This window comes from Microtus pennsylvanicus, chromosome 8 (assembly GCF_037038515.1).
Source record: "Microtus pennsylvanicus isolate mMicPen1 chromosome 8, mMicPen1.hap1, whole genome shotgun sequence".
Lineage (NCBI taxonomy): Eukaryota > Metazoa > Chordata > Mammalia > Rodentia > Cricetidae > Microtus > Microtus pennsylvanicus.
In genome coordinates, this window is record NC_134586.1 from 63,422,181 (window position 1) to 63,442,268 (window position 20,088).

The window sequence follows — 20,088 nt, forward strand, 5'->3', positions numbered from 1 at the left end:
ACCACAATAATTATGTAACTTTTACAAATTCTTAATAATTGTTGATAACTAAATAATGTCACAATTTTGTTGTGAATTATTTGGTTAATTCTTAGTAAATTAACAGATGTTTACATCCATATCATTTGAAACCCAAGCGCTCTCTTTTTAAAAAATATCTTGAGCGAATGTCATATACGTGTGTGAGCAGAGGTGAGAAATCAGACTCAGACTTTAAGCTCAGCAGCAGGTGCCTTTACCTACTGAGTCATCTTTCCAGCCCTTACAACCCTATCTTTATGCGTACAGGGAACAAAGAAATAATTCTAAGAAATTTGGTGTATGCTCCAATTTACCTACATATTTTCCATAGTATCACATATATATTCATAGTAGTACAGATATGGATATTTGGGGATTTAGAGTGACTGCAACAAACTCACGGGTGACTCCAGGCCTAGGAAATCTCCGTTCTTCTGGGGAAGACAGGCACACCTGCACCTGATCTAGCTCCGCCTCCACCTGGGTTGAGCTTTTCTTACTCGTCCCTCCTCCACTCAATCTTGATTGGTTATAGGAAGAAACAGGTACTCCATTGGTTCCTTCGTGAGGGGGTGGAGTCGGATTGTGTTTCATCTCACCGCCGCAGGCCGATCTCAGCCGAACGGATCCGAGAGGCACCGAGGCCCGCGTAGTAGCGGTACTGATCAGAGGCCACCGGACGCGCCCCACCCGGCATCAGGCGTAGCCAGAGATGCTGGCCCGAGCCGAGCGACCCCGCCCGGGCCCCCGGCCGCCTCCGATCTCGCCCTTCTCGGCGCCGCCACCATCGCTACTGCTGCTGCTGCTGGCAATGCTGAACGTCCCGGTGTGGGGCCGCGTCCCCCGCTCGGTGCCCAGAACCTCGCTGCCCATCTCTGGTAAGACGCAGGGATCCTTGTTCTCAGCCCTTTGCACGGAGCCCAGCCCTTGCCAGCAGGCGCCCACACCCACCTGTCCTGCTAACCCCAGCGGCAGCATCTAGGGCCCCTCTCTGCACGGTGCACACCCCTCTGAGACCAAGACTGAGACCTGTACCCTGTGTACCATCTCATTCATCCCATCCCACCCAACCCTATCCCACCCTATACTACCCCCAGCCTGGCCTGGCATCTCAGCTCCCAATACACAACCACAGTGCTCTTGAAGCTCTTTCAACAGGATGCAGTCCCACGTCCTGCAGACCTGGATACTGAAGCCCAGGGAACACCTGGGGTTTGCCCAAGGTTGTCCATTTCAGCTCTTTATTCCTGTTTCCCGCACCTACATCCACACCCAACACTTCATTTCCAAGCCCACGCTATTCCCTATTCTTTCTTTCATTCTAGTTGAGGTACCAGCCTTGATCCCTAATCTAGCACTTCAGTCTTTTCAACTTCTTTTCCCCGTTGTCCTTTCAAATGCCCTCCCAATGCCATCGAGACCCAGATCTTTCCACCCACTTCCTATATGGCTGACATCTCTGGTTTTACCCTTCCCATCCTGTTACCAACTTGCTTTAACTTGATTCTCTAAACATTCGCTGCTCCCCCAGCCCATCCCCTACTCTGAATGCTAGAAAACACTTCAATGAGTCCATTCAAAAGTTCTTCATAAAATACAGAGAAGGGGCCTGGAGAGATGGCGCAGGTGTTAAGAGTATTTAGCCGCTTTTCCAGGATATCCGAGTTTTTGTTCCTAGCATCCATACTAGGTGGCTTACGACCACCAGCAGTTCCAACTCCAAGGGAACAGGACTCTGTGGTTACCTGTATGACCAAATATGCGGACAAAGATGCATATACTACTAATAATAATAATAACAGATGATGACGAAACCTAAAAATTATATATTAAAAACAGAGGCTAGGGCTGAGGTCGTTGATGAAGGCATGGGAAAAGTCGGGGTATGTGCTAAAGTTTCAAATGGCATTCACATTTTAAATATCCTTTGCTGAGTTGGACATGAGTGTAGCATGGGGCTTGTTTTCTTCTCAATGAAGCCAAAACTCACAATTGGGTGACACTTAGGCCAAATGACATCTAAGGATGCCATGAGTCCAGAAGGCAAAGCTGGGACCAGAGCCTCTGGAGTTTCAGTCTGTGGCAAAGCCGTACCCCACAAAGAGAGTTGTGGGTGCCAGTCTTCACTGATACCCAGGAACCCAGAGAGGCAAGGCAAAGCAGAGTAGGTAACACAAAAGGAGTTCTGACTGTTCAGGGCTTATACTAAGCATCAGAGTAGAGAGCGGGGATGAGTGTGGATGTGGAAGGATGGGAAGGGTGGGGCTCACACTGGCACATCTAGGGATGAATGGGCCCGTAGCTGGTCTACTGTCTGGAGAGCGTCTGAGCTGATGAGGCAGCCAGAATCGGGATGTGCAGAGCTCAGGTCTCCAGAACCAGATCTTGAGCGAAGGTGAATTTACGGTATTGAACTTTAAATAGCTAAGAGTTCTTGATGCGGATAATGAATTTCGTTTGGGTTTAAGTAGAATGCATGCTAAAGGAGGAAGGATGTGACCACTGAGACGGGTGGTATGCCCACTCGTTCCCCCCTGTACTCTCCCAACACCCCTGGATGGTGGTGTTTACACACGAGAAAGATGAGGCCCTCACAGGGCTCACGTGAGCACACACAGTGGTAAGTAGAAGAACCACATTTAAATGCAGGCTGATCTAGTTCAGAAACACATATTCACCCCACTCTGGCTTTGGGTGAATGGGGTAAGGGGAAGCCACGGGTGAGAGAGGAAGGGCACTCCAAATGTGTTGGCCAAAGAGCGCCCACTGTGGTAATACGCACGTTTAATCCTGGCTGCCAGGAAGCTGAGGTAGGAGTATTTGGAGTTCAAGGCCAGTTTGGGTTACATAATGAGAGTTTAGCTAAAAAGAAATAATTGAGGTGTATCAGGAAAGTACTAACACTTTCTATAGGTATTGTAATGTTTTGTATCACATTACTTTGAATGGAAATGCCAGATTCAATAGTTGAGCCATTATTCGTTTAAAGTGTTCTTTTTATAGAAAAAGCATGCCTGACTGGATCGTGCGCTAACTATTCTGGCCTCCTCAGGAAGATGGTTGGCTTGTTGGGGTTCTGTTTTCTTTCTTTCTTCTTCTTTTTAAAATCCTAGCTGGCTGTCAAATAAATAGACCTCAGAAGACAGCAAACCCCAGCCCCTGTGGGGACCTTATGTTTCTGAAGGGATGGCTAAGGTCACTCTCCCCCTCTTCTCTTCCTGCCAGAGGCTGACTCCTATCTCACGCGGTTTGCCGCCCCTCGCACATACAATTACTCTGCTCTCCTCGTGGACCCTGCTTCTCACACACTTTACGTCGGAGCTCGGGACAGCATCTTCGCTTTAACCCTGCCCTTCTCGGGGGAAAGACCCCGCAGGGTGAGAGATGACAGTAGGGTTGACCCAGAGCCCATGGCATGCATTTAAAGCCATCATTCCGTGGGCTGTAGGTGGGAGAGTTTCATAATAACTAAGGATGTAACGGAGCAGGAGAGAGAGGGAGCCTGCAGCAGCGTGAGTTACTTGTGGGTGGTGTGGGTGGGAGGGAAGGGTTTTTGGTGAGTGACTGTGGTTGTATGGTTAAGACCATTACTGTGTGGAATAAAGGATGAGGCAGAGGACACCCTCTCAGGGTGTAAAGCCTTTGTCTGCCAGTCAGGGAGGGGATGATGGGAAGGGGGTCTTCCTACCTGTGTTGGCTGTGATGGGGAAACATGGTTGGGGGAGGTTTTGAGGGACGCATGATGATGGGGGAAGAGTACAGGACATGTTTCAGGTGGCAGTGGGCAGAGGTGTCACTGGAATGGTGATTTTCCAGGGAGTTTGCAGACGGTTTTCACGCTGTATTTGTCATAGCTCTAGTGCATGCCCTAACATGGTGCACAAGTGGGTAAAGGGGTCCTGACAGAAAATTTCCTTGAACCAGCATTGAAAGTCACATATGTGACAAATTCTGATATATTGTGTTTCCTTAAAAATGTGGTAGGAATTTGTTTAGTAGGTGATTGCTTAGTCTGGACAGAGTCCTGGATTTGATCTCCACCACCACATAAAATCTTGTGTGGTGGTGTATGGTGTATGGGTTCTGTGATCTCGGAACTGGGAAGGTGGAGACAGAAGGATCAGAAGTTCAAGGTCATCCTCGGCCCTACAAAGAGTTTGAGGCCAGCCTGGGCTGCTGAGACCCTGTCTCAAAAATAAAAGCGTGGTTTTGATTTCACAGTTGATTTCATTACTCATTAATGGGTGGGGTACTTCCAGTTTGAAAAGAAGCTCAGTGAGTGCGGAATCTTGGAAGTTTCCAGATTGTTGAGATTTGTAGATCCTTCTCTTCTTCCCTGACCTCAGTGTGCAGGGAGAAGGGAACCCGGGGAAAAGAACTCTTCTTCTTTCTCAGATTGACTGGATGGTGCCTGAGGCGCACAGACAGAACTGTAGGAAAAAAGGCAAGAAAGAGGTAGGTGTAAACCCACAGCCGTCCTGAGTGTCTGTGGGGGGCCTTGGTCCAGCCCTGACTTCGGGTCATCCTGCAGTGGCACTCCTGTCCTGAAGGGTCCAACATCACACATCACCCGTACTTCCCCATACCACAGCTGCCTCTTAACTGTACCTGACCCAGTCCTCCCTCATCCCCACGGCTTCTGATTCTCTCTAACCATCTCTGACCCCCCAGGACGAATGTCACAATTTTATCCAGATTCTCGCCATTGCCAATGCCTCTCACCTCCTCACTTGTGGCACCTTCGCCTTTGATCCGAAGTGCGGGGTTATTGTGAGTGACAGGGACAGAAGGGGAGGGAGAGGGAGCCTGCAGCAGTGTGAGTTACTTGGGGGTGGTGGGTGGGAGAGTGGAAAGGGCTTTTTTGTGAGTGGCCGTGCTGGGCATGGTTAAGACAACCACTGTGTAGGATAAGTATTGGTGGGGGTTGGGGGGTAGAGGATGCCCTCATAGTGGATGGGAAAGGCTGCTTGTCTGTAGAGGGTAGAGTATGCTAAGTGTAAAACCATTCTGTGAGACAGGGAATGGAGTTCGGGTTGCTTGGAATTGGTTGGGCTGGGGATTGGGCCACTCCAAGAGATACTTCAGAAGCCAGACACTCGTGTTTCTTTGCCCACTAAGTGCTTTGGCCCAGCAGTGGAGCCTGACTGCTCATCAGAACAACCCAATCTCTCTTCTCCCATAGCAAGACTCCTCATCTTCTGGCATCCTCTGCCAACCCCACTCTCTACAGTGTGTGACTCTCATGACCTCTGATGTCATCACCATGTAATGTGGTCCCAGCTGGCTCTGTGCTCTTGACATTGCCTTCGGCATGAGCCACTGTGTCCACCACATTTTCTTCTAGATCTTGTTTACTGGGGAAGGCCTGTGGACTTTCCCACCCTCCAACCCAGGCAGTCTTGGTGTGATATATTGTTGATGATGTCTAGTCTAGTCACAGCTGCATGTTTGGAACTCTGACCTTTCTCTGTTAATTGTACAGTGGTCACCACTGGTCTTCTGGTCGCAGATCTGTGACTCAGTCCTGGGGTAAATAAAAAAAACCTCCATGTCCTTTGCACACAGGCTGTGAGCGTATTTCTTTCTTGACTCTGATCCTGAACTGCAGATATTGACTGGGTGGTTCTGCAGTTGCAGTAATACAGTGATCCGCTTGGGCCTAGGCAGTATACATCTCCAAAAACCTCTATTCAGGGGCATCCTCCTGTCTCTGGCTTGGGATGGATTCAGTCAGCACCCAGGGCTTTCCTCGGGGCTACCTGGCCTTGTTGAATTCTTTTTATATGCTCTTCACAAAAAAGGTGATTCTCTCACTCTGGGATGGCTTATTGGTTCTGGATGGTGTTTGAAAACCTCTGTATTCCAGCAATCAATATTGGGGGTTTAGGTCTTTACAATTCCCACCAGGCCCACAGGTAGCAGAGCTGTTTTTCCTAATCTGCTCAGGCAAAGGGATCCCAGAGGCCTGACTACCAGAGTCAGGGATTGTGCATAGTCCGGCCATCCCAGCTCATCTTCTTTAGCTTTTCTTTCTTCCTGGGATCTTTGAGTTGGACCCCAATGGGTTCTAGTCAACATACCTAGATGGAAAATGTTCTGGCCATGCCTGGGGTTATCGGTGTGACTTGGGCCCCATCCATTCTTGAGAGATGTCAGCAATGGTGAGTGGAGTTCATCTCACCTACCAGTTCATCTCACCAGATCAGTGTTTTCTCTGAAGCCATCTCATGAGATGGCTCATGAGATGAGGGGCCATTCTTTAGAGGGGGAGATTAGCTCTGTTAGCCCTCCAAGCACTATCCCAAGCCTGCTCTGTAGACATTTCGAACACCCTCTGCTGTTTTTACCTGTCCTATTCTGCTTGACTACGTCCTTGCTTTTCCCGTAGTGCTGAACCTCCCATGCCCCAACAAGTGATATTGAGGCTTTACATAGCTGTTTCCTGAAAGCTTTGGTCTGGACGCAGCTCACCTACTGATGGGCATGGGGAAATCAAGGCTCTAAGGAAGCCCTGGATCTACCAGTTGTAGCAATGAGGTGCTAGCTTTCAGTTCCAGCTTCCATCGTGCATTGGAAGAAGATACTTGAATGTGACTTGTTGAGGGAACTCCAGCCATTCATAGAGCAGAAACACATTAGCTTCAGTAATGATCACCAGAGAAGCAATGGCCGTTCACTCTGCTGTGGGCTTAGGTTCCTTATGTTCACAATTAAGCTTAATTTTATCACCGTATCATTGTATTCAGGCATGTTTTGTTTCTATTTTATAAGCGAGGAAACTGATATTCAGAGAAATTAGATACCATAGATACCATGGCTAAGATTATGTAGCTAGCAGAGACAGAGCCAGTATTTGAACCTGGGCTAGTTTAGATATGTTCTACAACCCTGTCCGTGTGTCCAGCCTGCAACCCAGGGGGCTTCATCTGGCTTCCGTCTCTTGTAGCATCTGACATGGTTCATGCATCTTGGGTCCTTTATATGCCTTCTCTTTTCTTTGGACAAGCCCAAAGGGCCAACTATAACTTCGCTGCTCAGGGAGAGACTTCTTATCCATCCCCAGATTTAGCTTTAGGAACTTGCCTTCACCACAGCTGATAGAGACTGGCTGCTGACGCGATGAAGAATCTCCACATACAAACAGAGAAAATCAGCAAGATGATCTTCCATTTTCACAGCCCAGTTCAAGGTCATTTTGAACAGAGGACAATCAGAAGCTGTTTCTTAGCAGGTGGCTCACATTCTCACAGGTTAGAATGTTAGATGGTAGGATAACCAGGGAAAACTGGGAGAGGGCTAGTCCTGACATTTTGTCCACTGGCCAATGGAAATATGGACTCGATTTGGAGGACATGGGGCTCATTGGAGAGCATCAGTCTCAGAGGGTTTGGCCAATGCTTTAAACAGAAAGGCTGGAAACAGAGGGATGAATGGGATATTTGAATGATATGTTAGAAAAACTACAGATGGATCCTAAGGATATACATGGTGGGGCTGGACAAAGAAGGAGCTAGAGAAACAAATAGGAAGAAGGATTCCAGGAAGATACAGTCTCAAGAGCCAAGGAATGGAATATTTCAAGGAAATGAACTGAACATGCCAACTGATACATAGAGATTGAAGCGGGTAGGGATCAGGAAAAGGCCTGTCTTTTTGGTCTTTGCTGAAAAGACAGAGAACAGTTTTAGGGACAGAGATAGGAAAACAGTTTGTTTTCTAGAAATAATAGGTGACTTTTTTTTTGGAATGAAGATAATTTTGAGAAGCAGTAGAAAATAAATAGATCGGGTTAGAGTTTGTACTCCAGGCTATATAGTGGTATATTATTTGTATTTTAATAAATAAATTCAACCTGAAAACCAGAAAATCAAAGCAACCAAGCCACTAGAGAAGTCTTACCTCTACCAAAGCTGGGTGACCGTTAACTAAGCAGCAGGAGCCCCTCTCTCCTCTCATTTTATATTTCCTCTTGGGCTGGGATTAAAGGTGTGTGATTCCTTACTAGTACCGGGAATAAAGGTGACACACCACTGGACCAACAGTGGCCTCCTCCAACACACCACCACCTGCCTTTGTTTCTGCAAGGATCTTCTGTAGCCCAGGGAATGCTGGAACTCACAGAAATCCATCTGCCCCTGCGTCACCATGACCTGACCTCTAGTGACTTTATCTTTGCTTCTGGTCTTCAGACAAGATTTATTTATTAAAATACAAACGATATACCACTACAAGGCAATGATGGGTCATGTGTGTGTGTGTGTGTGCACGCGTGCACAGATGTGTGCAATTCTGAAAAATTGATGTGAAGTAAATATGGAGGTAAACTGGGGGTGGATCTGTTCCACATGGGGCAAAGGGTAGCTTAGGTGAGAGGGCAGAAAAGCAGCCCCAGTTGGTGCTGACTGCACTCCAGGAGGGGTGGAACACTTTGATAGTGCAGAACCACCATCTTTCTCCTCAGACAAGGATCTTCTCTTTACCACACATTTGGAGTGCTGGGGTCTTCCATTCCAATATCTTTTTCTGGAGAAGCCATAAGTTTACGTCGCGCTTTTACAAGACTTCTTTAAGAATTATATCAGCACACTCAAACCTTGTTTGCCATCTGCAGCAAAGAGAGGAGCAATGCGAATCGTTGGACAGTAGCAGCATTAAGCTTAGGATCTGTCTTTACTGCCCACCTCTGACTAGCATCGGAACAATCAAGCTGCTGCCACCGTGGGCGTCTACTTGAGTTTGCCAGCTAGAGACGGCGTGCCTGGCATGTCCATGTCATAACTTTGATCTGAAGCCAACTACAGTAATGTTCCTCTGAGTCCTAGTGAAACCGTTCATTTCCACTTTTAGGTGTTAGCTTGACCCTCTCTTAGTGCTCTAGGCTAGAGTAAGATCACTTGTGACTGGCCCTGATGGCAGTCTTCATCTGTCACCTCCACCCCTCTGGAGGTCTCTGGGAGAAGACAGTACTTGCCTAGCAAGCCCTCAGAGCATCATCTGAGCTTTAGGTCATTCTTCATTGGCTTTACAGTTTCCTTCTCTGCTTGGATGTGGGACCTGACCCTGTCCTCCATGAGGAAGAATGATACTTTGTTTTCTTGTAAGTTCCCAGGCTTTAGTTGGTTTCTGTGACTTCCGCTTTTCCTTGCCCTTCCTCAGAGCTACAACCCTCAAAAGGCTGTTTGCTCCCTTCCATCTCTCTGGCTGTAGCACATCCAGGTAGTTACAAACTCCAGAATTACTGAGGAGAGACCTATGACCGGCCTCGTGGTATTTTCTAGGGCTGTTCTAGGTATGCCTTCATGAGGAAGTGTAGGGGATGGGTCTGAGGGCAAAGGGGAGGAACGCAGAGAAAAGGAGCGGGTGGAGGAACTGGGATTAAGGTGACTGGGTTTGGGGGTGAGCGTGGGGAGAGGGGGTGAATGGAAATGGTCTTTTCCTCCATTTTGATCTTCTGTTTCATTCTCACCATGAACCTTCCCCATGAACCCTAAACCACCTGCCCCATCCCCTTCTGGTCTGTAGGATGTGTCCAGTTTCCAGCAGGTTGAAAGACTTGAGAGTGGCCGGGGAAAATGTCCTTTTGAGCCAGCTCAACGGTCAGCAGCTGTAATGGCTGGTGAGTGGGGAGAGACAAGAACCGGTGATTCTGGCCCTAACGACCTCCTTCCCCACCCTTGCCGCTTGAATTTCTGTGTCTTGTCTTCCCTTGGAATGTCTACTACACTCACGTCTCCCTTGAGCCTTTCCTGATGGCCCCTGAGTACCTGTGACTGCTCTGTGTCCCCACAGGATACGATTTCCGGCAGGCTCCTCTCCAGAGAATGTGCCCCCCCTCCCGCACTTGCAGTGTGATTGCTTTTTCTGTGGACCCCGTTTTCTTCTCTTACAGCATCCCTACCCCGCCCCGTTTGTAAGAGGAATTGACTGCAGTGCATATTGTAATACATCTGGAAAGAGCATGATTTAGAATAGCACCGTCCAAATGATCTTTATGTGATAACCGAAATGACCTGGATCTTTGTCTGATCTGGTAGCCACTGGCTACCTTGGCTGTTAAGCCCTTGAAATGTGACTACTGCAAGGGAATGAGGAAAATTTAAATTAAGTTGAATTCAATTTGGTATAAATGGCCCCATGCGTCTTGAGGCGATCCCTTAATGTACTTCTAGAATATCTCTGCTTCGAAAACCACTGCCGGTGTTTTAGGATATTCCTTTCCAGCTTAAATGTGTCCACACACCCGCATACCCTTACACGCGGTTCGTCGGCTCGTCCTTTGTTCTTCAGAGGAACGGCTGTTTTTCAGTTCCTTTCGTTGCCTTCTTTGAGGGAGCCACCTGCAATTGTTCAAGTGTGGACCCCTCCCAAACTTCTTTTGGAGAATGACGAATTCATCGGCATAGAGAACAGATTACTTTTGTACTACATAACCCGTATTTTAGGGGAGGTTACCCCATGTAGACTCTCCACAGTCGGAGAAAAGCCAGCTGTCTCCTCCTGACAGTGCAGAACAAGCAGGGACAGAATAGAATCTTAGGTGTACGATGTAATATTTAAACCACTCAACTTCCAGCTTGAATCTAATTTTGAACTTTGCCATGTAACTTTAGTTTGTAGAACTTTCTGTATGATTTTTAATGCTTTTGTTGTTATTTTGAGACAAAGTAACATGTAGTTCAGGCTAGCCTCAAGCTCTCTATGTAGCCAGAGGTGAGCCTGAGCTCCTGATCCTCCTGTCTCCACCTTTGAAGGCTGGAAGGAGAGGTATGTATCTGCCTTAGCAACATTGGTGACAGAACCCAGGCGTTGTGTGTGCTAGGCAAGCCCTCTACTGACTGAGCTGTCCCCAGCCTCCAAAAGTACTTTGTGAAGACATTTTTTTTAAGTAATTATTCCATTAGCTTGCTTGGTTATTCATTCATTCATTCATTTATTTTTATTTATGGTTCTTTGAGGCAGTGTTTTACTATGTAGCTCTGTCCTGGAACTCACTTTGCAAACCAGGCTAGCCTTGAACTCAGACTCACCTGCCTCTAGCTTCCAAGTGCTAGGGTTAAAGGTATGTGCCACTATGCCCATTTGTGAAGACAGTTTTTAATGGCATTATACTCATCATCTTCTGAGAATGCTGTAAGTTGATTAAATAATTTCAAGTTGTTGTTATTCTATGCTTCCTTCAAAGTTTTTAGTGTTATCCATATTGCTGTAGTGAACATGTATATGCGTATGTTTGTCCTTGGTTTTGCTCAAGTCAGGATTCCTAGAAATGGATTACCACGTCAAAGGCTGTGAGATGTTATGGCTCATTAGCTAAGTTTAGATGGGGTGCACCAATCCACACCCTAAGCCAGCAGAAAAAGCCAGAAAAAAAGGCACCCTCAAACACTGCCTTTTTTCTCACATTAATTTTGCCATAATATATTGTTGTCATTTAAGGAAATCTATGCTAATCTGAGACTGAAAGTGGCACCTGGTTTTAATTTGTGTTTCTTTGACTGCCAGTGAAGTTGAACTTTTTTTTTTTAATGTTATAGTTCTTATTTTTCTTGGGTAAATTCTCAGTTGAGATAGGGTATTAGTACTCCAACTCACACCTTTTCCTCTGTGGGGTGCGTGTGTGTGTGTCTGTGTGAGTGTTCGTGCATGTGTGTGTGTGTGTGTGTGCGTGTGTGTCTGTGTGAGTGTTCGTGCATGCGCGTGTGTGTGCATGTGTGTATGTGTCTCTGTGTGTGTGCGTGTGTGTGATTTCTTTGTTTTATTTTATGTGTATGAGTGCTTTGCCTACGTGTGTGCCAGTGAGACATGTTCATGCCTGTTGTCTTCAGAGGTCAGAAGAGGGGATCAAACCCCATGGAACTGGAGTTATGGCCGATTGTGGGCAACCATGTGCCTGCTTAGAATTGAACCTGAGACATCTTGAAGAGCAGCAAGTGCTCTTAACCACTGAACCATCTTTCCAGCCCTGATTTTTATTTTATTTTATTTTATTTTTGAGACAGGGTCTTTCTATGCATCCCTGACTGTTCTGAAACTTACCATGTAGATCAGGCTGGCCTCAAACTCACAGAGCTCTGCCTGACTCTGCCTCCCTAGACTGTGATTCAAGGCTTGTAGCTCCACACTTGGCTTCTGATTTTTATATTTTTTAAAGCTTAGTTCTTCTTAAAAAAAAAAGACCAGATAACCATTTTTCTCTTTTAAAAAGTTCCCTTAGATTTAATTCTTTGAATATTTGGAACTTATTTTAGTGGTTGGTGTGAGTGGGCTCAAAGTCAGTCTCCTTTCCCAGCTGGTTAATCTGGGGCTTGTTCTCACAGATGACAGTTCTTCTTTCTTCCTGATACTTGTTGCCAAGGTTATCATAAAATATATTTTTACTTAAATTTTTGGACTCTTCATAAAAATTTTATTACTTATTCCTTCCTCCCTCCATCTCTTCCTCCTCCTCCTCTTCTTTTTTTTCTTTTTTCTTTTCTTTTTTTTTTTTTTGAGACAGGGTTTCTATGTGTAGCCCTGGCTGTTCTGGAATTCACTTTGTAGACCACACTATCATTGAACTCAGAGATCACCATGCTTCTGTTTCCTGAGTGCTGGGATTAAAGGCCGCCCTAACTACACCTGGCTTATTAATTTATTTTTGAGACAGGGTCTCACTATGTAGACCAGGCTGGTCTTGAACTCACAGAACTCTACATGCTTCTGGCTTTAGAATGCTGGGATTAAAAGTGTGCACCACCATGCCAGCTTGTGTAATATTTTATATAAAACAAAAGTTGAGACTTGGACTACAAATGTGAATTTTTTTCCTTATGTAGAAGTTTATTTTTAGGGAAAGTCTTAAAAGATAAACAGGTTAAATCACTCTCCAGTAATGTGGTTGGTGATTCTGTGTTTGAAAGCAAGCAGAGAGCATCCAGACATCTTGGTTATCACCATCTACTGTTGGAACCGATGAGACCTTATTTGTACTAGTTCATGTTTGAATAAAGCAGTTCAGTCAATATTTCTCTTGGCTCTGAACTGGTTGCTGGGGTCATTAAGAAGGATTTCTGAGTTGTAGCTGTTGTAAACATTGCTAGAGTCTGCGGAATTGGTACCAAGACAAGAAGCGTGAAGGAGGAACACGAAGTGTACTTTTTTCAGAGCAATATTCCTTAAGCATGTGTGAGTCTCTGGAGAGCTTCTTTGTTTCAGCAGGAAGAAAATTCATATTAGGACATAGCTTAAGGAGGCAAGCTTCATTTTAAGTTTATTTTATTGATTGAAAGTTATTATTTTATTATTATTTAATTAAAAATTCTTATCTAAAGTCCAATTTGATTTGTATTTTTCCTTTCCTTTTCCTCTTTTTTTTTTGTTGGGTGGGAGGTGGAGACAGGTCTCACCATGTTTCATTTGCTGGCTCGGACCTGGCTAAGTAGATTAGAATGGCCTTGAACTTGTAAGGATCTCAGCCTGCCTTTGCTTCCCAAGTGCTGAGATTAAAGATGTACACCACCCTAGGCCCTGATTGTGTTTTGATTGGCCTTTCTCCTGGAGATGTCAAACAGTTTGTCTTGTTACTGGTACTTGTATTTCTTTTTTAGTAAATCTAATAATTCTAGGGTTTATTATTGTTGTTATTGTTTTTGTAGACAAGTCTCTCTGTTGCCCAGGCTGGCTGTGACCTCCTAGTCATCTTGCCTCAGTCTTCCGAGTGCTGAGATAGCAGACATAGGCCACCATGTCTAGCTGCAAGTTCAATTTCGAAATATGACATTTATCTGTACTGTAGTCAGATAAAATTAGCAAAATCATCTCAGTGTCTTCATTTGTGATACTTATTCTAGGAAAAATGTGACTATTTTGGCAATCGATTCACATTAGCCTGAACTCATTGGTGAGTCCTTGGCAGTTCCCTTGTTTTATGCGTGCTCTTTGAAGGTTGGCTTCCACCCAGAAGCCTCTTCTCTTCCACATGGTCATGATCTCAGCCAGCCCCGTGGCTTCTTCCTCCACTACATTCTGAGGGCTCCTGGTGCCCTACCTGCCTCCCAGACCTTACCTGAATGGAGAACATCATCCAGCTGCCTTTCAGACAACTGTGCTTCAAGAATCTCACAACCATCATGCCCCGACATTAGCTCATCATCTTCATCTGCTCACCCACAAGCCCTCTCCCTGATCTCAGAGACCACTACTCACCCAGGCATCCAAACAGGAGCCAGCAGCCCATTGCCTTTGGTCTTTCCCACAGCATTTTGAGTCAGGTTTCTGTGACAGTGACCCGAAGCTTTTGCTACTGCTTTTTTCTTTTTTTTAAAACCTGTCCAGTACCTTTTCTTTTATGGATTCCAGGACCATCCCTGCTGGTGGTAATGCTTCTGCCAAGAAGTCCTGAAAGTGTTCAGGTGTACAGCTGCCGCCAACATCTTAGGTCAAATCCGACCTTTTTAATCCCCTTCTGCTCCTGGACAACCAAGCATACAGTGAAACATGGCGGGCATAGGATCTTGCATGCCCCATAGAGAGCAATAAGGGGTAAACACAGGATCTCTGTCCAGTTGTGTCTTACAAATAGATTGCCGAAGAAAGGTATCCCGGTGACCTAATTCTTAGATAAGGAAGTGGAAAACGTTTGATAGAATCGAAACCGTCCATCTCGAAAGACTGTCTGGCCAGCAGAATGTGGTAGCATAGACCTGTCATCCTGGCACTAGGGAGGAGGAGGAGGTGGGAGATCAGGAGTTCAAAGCCAGTCTCAGCCACATAATGAGTTCTAGGCCAGACTGGGCATCATGAGACCATGTCCAAAAAGGAACAGAAAGAAAAGGAAGGAAGGAAGAAAGGAAGGAAGGAAGGAGTCTGATCTTATGAAGGAAAACTAGAGCACGTTCATAATCTTTTTTAAAAAACAGAAAATCCCTAGTGTTAATTTCCTATAAAAGTGAGCATTTTGAGAGGACCTGGAGTTCAAGGCCATCCTAGGCTTCAAAAGAAGATAGTATGTTGTTTATTTTTAAATTATTTTAGATTTATTTTATTTTATGTGTGTGAGTGTTTTCCCTGAATTATGTCTGTGTGCAGTGTGCTTGCTTGGTGTTTACAGAGGCTAGAAAAGGGCATTAGGTCCCTTGAAACAGAACCACCATGGGGTTGCTGGGAATCAAACCCAAGCTTTTTGTGAGATCAGTAACCGCTCTTTACCACAGAGCCATCTCTCCAGCCTCCCAGATGGAAATTTGAAACTCCGATGGTGTAATGGATACTTGCTGCTGGATGCACAACCTAGCCTGTTAATTTTAGGGTGGCTGATCCTTCTGAGACCTGTGTCCACAGGCCACCCGGACAAGCAGGGACCTGTTACATATACGGTTATATGTTTTATTCAGCTTTGAGCCCTCATCTTTTGTGGCTTTCAATATATTTTTAATTTTTTTTTTGATTTTAGAAATGAAAGTGTGTTAATTTCTGGGTTATAAAAGTAAAAGATGATAACTTAAAAAAATCAACAATGACTACAAAAGTATAAAGAATTTCTTTAAAAAAAAAAACTATCCAGGTGTACATACCTTTAATCTCAGACTCTTGGAAGGTGGAGGCAGGAAAGTCAAGGTTGTCCTTCCCTGCATGGGAAGTGTGAGGCTAGCTTGGGTTACATGAGGTGCTGTCTCAACCCTTTTTACCCCTTCCCCCAAGGGAAAACAGTCCAACTAGGAAGGTGGTTTAAACTGGAAATCCCAGCACTTGGTGGGGGTGCGGTTAATATCAGGGGAATCAAGAGTTCAAGGCCATCCCAGGAAGATCCTTTTTCCAAAAACCCAACGCAAAACATTTTTTTCTAATAACATTAGTCAGAAACAAACATCGTAAACACTGTAGTTATACTGTCTTCAATAATCTGTCTGAAGACCATATACATTCATACATATACATTCATACACACACATGCACACATGCATGCATACACACATTATGTGTGGTGTGGTGTGTGCACACATCTGCTTGAGTCCCTTTGTATGTGAGTGTGAAGGCTACCAGAGCATGCCAGAAATCCCACTCTGTTACTCCGCTCTGTCCCCTTGAGGCAGGGCCTGTCATGGAACCTGGGGCTAAGGTCCGCAAGCTCCCGTGATCCCACTGTTTCTGTCCCACGTGGTGCTGGGACTACAGGCTCGCATACAATCATGCTAGCTTTTTATGTGGGTGCCAGGGATCTGAACTCAGGTCCTCATGCTTGCACAGATGTGCTCTTATCCGCTGAGTGCTCCCCCCAGCTCCTCTCTATGGATATATTTAAATACGTTTTATAAAAATAGGACTGAATTATCCCCAGTGTTGTTTTCTAATCAGCTTTTTCACTAACCTCCACATAGTACTGTGGTCATTGTGCCGTGGTCACCTCATCACTCTCTTTTGCATTTTAGCTTTTAATTGTCATTTGTTTTGGTGCTGAGGTTAGAGCCCAGGACTTTCGCAAGCATCTTACTGCTGAGTTCTACCCCCAGACCACAGGCTCTTTTGGTTTCGTTGTTGTTGTTTGTTTGTTTTTGAGACTGGGTCTCACTATATAGCTCTGGCTGCTCTGGAACTCCTTATGTAGATCAGGCTGGCCTTGAAACCCCCCTGGCTCTGCCTCCCAAGTGCTGGGATTAAATAATGCACTACTATGCCTTGCCCTCAGCCTCTTGAGACAGGGTCTAACTCTGTAGCCCAGGCTGACCTGGGTACCTAATACTCTTACTTAAACTTCCTAAGTGTTGCCTGCATCACTGGACCAGATGTGTATTTGAATGTTTACTTGATTGATCCATTCAGCAATAATTGGCCAAACAGTTACATGTTTATGAATATTTTACTACATTAAGGTTGCAGTTCTGTCACATTGAAATTAAGAAAGCCTTGGAGAATGTGTAAAGACTGTATGTCCTCCTGTGGACATGGTCTTCATGCCTGTGTGGTTGATGTCCCTTCTGTGTTTATTAGAGACCATGGTGAGCCCATTGATTCTCCCAAAGCACCTGGATACCTGCTACTTCCATCCCTGTTCCCCGAGTGTCTGTCCCTTCTTCAGTGGCATAGTGACAGTGACCCTTTTCTTTTCCACCCTGAGTGACAGTTCTCTGCACTTGCAGGTTCCAGTGTTGCTAGATATACAGGGTATTGATCCCTTAGAGCATTTTGGGACCATTTGCCTCCAGGGACAGCTAGGCTTTTGCGTGCGTATCTGTGGTTCTTCCCCATTAATGTTTAATCACCTTGATCCCTAAAGACATGCTCTCTAAATATGCACACCTGTCTTCTCTTATCCTCCACTCTCAGGACAGCCATGGCACAGCTTCTGCCAGAGGTTTGCTTTTAGAGCCTTCTGTGTATGCTGTTCTTGGTACAACTTTTCTTTTTCTTTCTGAGATAGGGTTTCTCTATGTAGCCCTGTCTGTTCTGGAACTTGCTTTGTAAACTAGGTTAGCCTTGGACTCAGAGATCCACCTGCTTCTCCCTCCCAAGTGCTGGGGTTAAAGGTGGTGTCATCACTGCCTGACTGGGGACCATTTTTCTTCTTTTTTTTTTTTCCGAGACAGGGTTTCTCTGTGGTTTTGGAGCCTGTCCTGGAACTAGCTCTTGTAGACCAGGCTGGTCTCGAACTCACAGAGATCCGCCTGCCTCTGCCTCCCAAGTGCTGGGATTAAAGGCGTGCGCCACCACCGCCCAGCTTTGGGGACCATTTTTCAATCAGCTTTTCTGTGTCAGTTCTCTCTCCACCTACCACCTTGCGAGTCCAGAGAGTTGGGTCACATTGGGTTCCGTTTGTTGCTGGGACCTATGACTAATTTTTGAGTTTTCTTTTCTCTACTTCTCTGGGAGGGATTGGGGTGACATTGACAGCTGCCCCTTCTCTACTGGCAGCAATCAAGCATATGTAACTGATTGTCCGGAAGGCCTGCCGTGTGTCAGGCTCTCACTTGGGCTCTGTGGTTGTCATCTAGCGTCTGCATTAATTCTGAGTAGAGCTGGCTTTCTCTCTATTCTGCATTGGAAGAATCTGGGATTTAGGAACGTTGGTTTGCCCAAGATCCTATTATCTAGTAGGTAGTCAGAGTTCAAACCGAAATCTTCTGAGGTTGAAACCCTTTCCGAAATCTCAAGTAGTGAAATTATTTCCCCTTCTTATCCGTACCCCACAAGGTTTTCAACCCACGTGTCTCCCAGGCCTCCTGGCTGTTTTTCAGTCTGCTTTGAGTATTGTGTCAAGGCTGGGTATCTGGCCACTGATAACAGCAAATAGCCTTTCTGGAGCATCTGCGGCCTGGGGTGTCTGACTTCCTTCTGCGTGACACTGCCTTCCTGCGTCCCCTGGCTAGCACAAGCCCTTTCAAGCCCTTGCTCAAGAATCTCCTACTTCTGCGTGACCCTGCCCATCCCTCACCCCCCTGCATCCCCTGGCTAGCACAAACCCCTTCAAGCCCTTGCTAAAGTATCTCCTCCTTCTGCGTGACCCTGCCCTCCTGCATCCCCTGGCTAGCACAAGCCCTTTCAAGCCCTTGCTAAAGTTTCTGCCTCGCTTCTCCTGCCTCTTTGCTCTGACCCCTTAGCTGCCCGCAGAATCCTCTCCTTTAAAAGGTAGTGTTCCCAAGGGCACCCTAAGCTGTTTACCTTTCTGCTTAGCACTTTGCATTGTTCCTACTGGGGCTTAAACAGGATGTGCACCGAGTCCCAGGTGCTGGCTCTAGCTGTGTTTCCCGGACCTTTTAGAATCTCAGATCTGTTTTGAAAGCCCCTTTGTCTTAGCACGTCCAGAAGTGAATGTCCTTCCTCTCCAGCTACCTTCTTCATGGCTCTTCCTCTATTGTTCCCTGTCCTGGTTACTTATGGGTGATAAGCCATAGAGAAATTATCTTAGTTTATTCTTTCATTTCTCTTATCTCAATTCATGCTCATATCTTCCTAACATACTCTACCTTAGGAATATCTTCTTATCCTGTCCCCTTTATTCTCTCTGCCTTGTTCAGAACTTCTACTCTTCTTGAACTGGGTGAATGGTTCTTTGTTGCTGTTATTCCTCTTCTGCCTCCTCTCTCTCTGTCTTTTGTTTTCTCCTTATTCCCCCTTTCCATTTCCTCCTTCTACTTCCTCCTCCTCTTCTCTTTTTTAAACATAAAAATCACTTTCTTTAAATGAATCCACAAGTTAAAACATCACACGGTGAATTTAATGTAGGAATGGTTTCTTCTCCCTCTCTTTTTCCACTTTCATTTTACGTGAATGTGTGTTTTGCATGTATGGCTGGGTACTACACGCCTGTAGTACCCAAGGAGGCCAGAAGAGGGTGTTGGATCCTCCGAGTCTAGAGTCCAAGGATGACTGTGAGCCTCCATGTGTGGGTGCTGGAAATCAAATACAGGTCCTCTGTAAGAGCAGCCTGTGCTCTTCATGGCTGAACCATCTTCGTTGTTGCTGTTTTGTTTTTGAGACAGGGTCTCTCTGTGTAACCCTGGCTGTCCTAGAACTTGGTATGTAGACCACGCCGGCTTTGAACGCACAGAGATCTGTCTGCACGGCTTCGAGAGCACTGTGACGAAAGGCATACACTACCATGGTTTCCTTCTCTTCATTGACAGCAGCTTGTGTTGTAGTCCAGGCTGGGCTCCAGTTTGTCACCCTCTTGCCAGCCTCCCTACTGCTGGGAGTACAGATCCGCACCACCAGGACTAGATTGTCGTCCATGTCATTGTTGCCGTTGTCATCGTCGTCGTCATCACTATGGGTTCTAACCCAGTACCTCGGCTTTATTAGGTCAATGCTCTGCCATTATCTTCTTAACAACCAAAAAATTGATTGTTACTCTCCCCATTAAAAACAACTCTGTAGTTCTATTCTTCTGTGTGGGATAAAGACTACTTTTCCTGGCATGGCAGAGCACGCTTCATACACAGTGTTCATCTCCATGCCTCTGGTCTCGCCTCTGCGCTCGTACTTGACCCAGAAGCCACCGTGCTCCTGGAAATGGCTCCTCTATTCGCATCTCTCCTATCTTGCTCTAACCAGCAAACTTTATTCTTCAGAGGTGCTGTGGGGCTGTCTGGGGAT

General features: G+C 45.9%; 1 protein-coding gene across 4 annotated transcripts in view; it reads left to right on the forward strand.

Annotated features, from left to right (window-relative positions):
- The first annotated feature begins 604 nt into the window (after window positions 1-604).
- The window catches only part of Sema4f (ssemaphorin 4F), a 28,960-nt gene continuing 9,476 nt past the window's right edge, over window positions 605-20,088 (forward strand). The window contains exons 1-5 of one of the 4 annotated variants that reach the window (XM_075983779.1): window positions 605-899; window positions 3,247-3,398; window positions 4,417-4,476; window positions 4,693-4,791; window positions 9,544-9,637. In XM_075983779.1, coding sequence (XP_075839894.1) covers window positions 734-899; window positions 3,247-3,398; window positions 4,417-4,476; window positions 4,693-4,791; window positions 9,544-9,637 — 571 coding nt within the window. In that variant the 5' untranslated portion in view covers window positions 605-733. The remainder of the gene's footprint in view (window positions 900-3,246; window positions 3,399-4,416; window positions 4,477-4,692; window positions 4,792-9,543; window positions 9,638-20,088) is intronic. The other 3 variants (XM_075983780.1, XM_075983782.1, XM_075983781.1) reach the window with 3 other exon arrangements.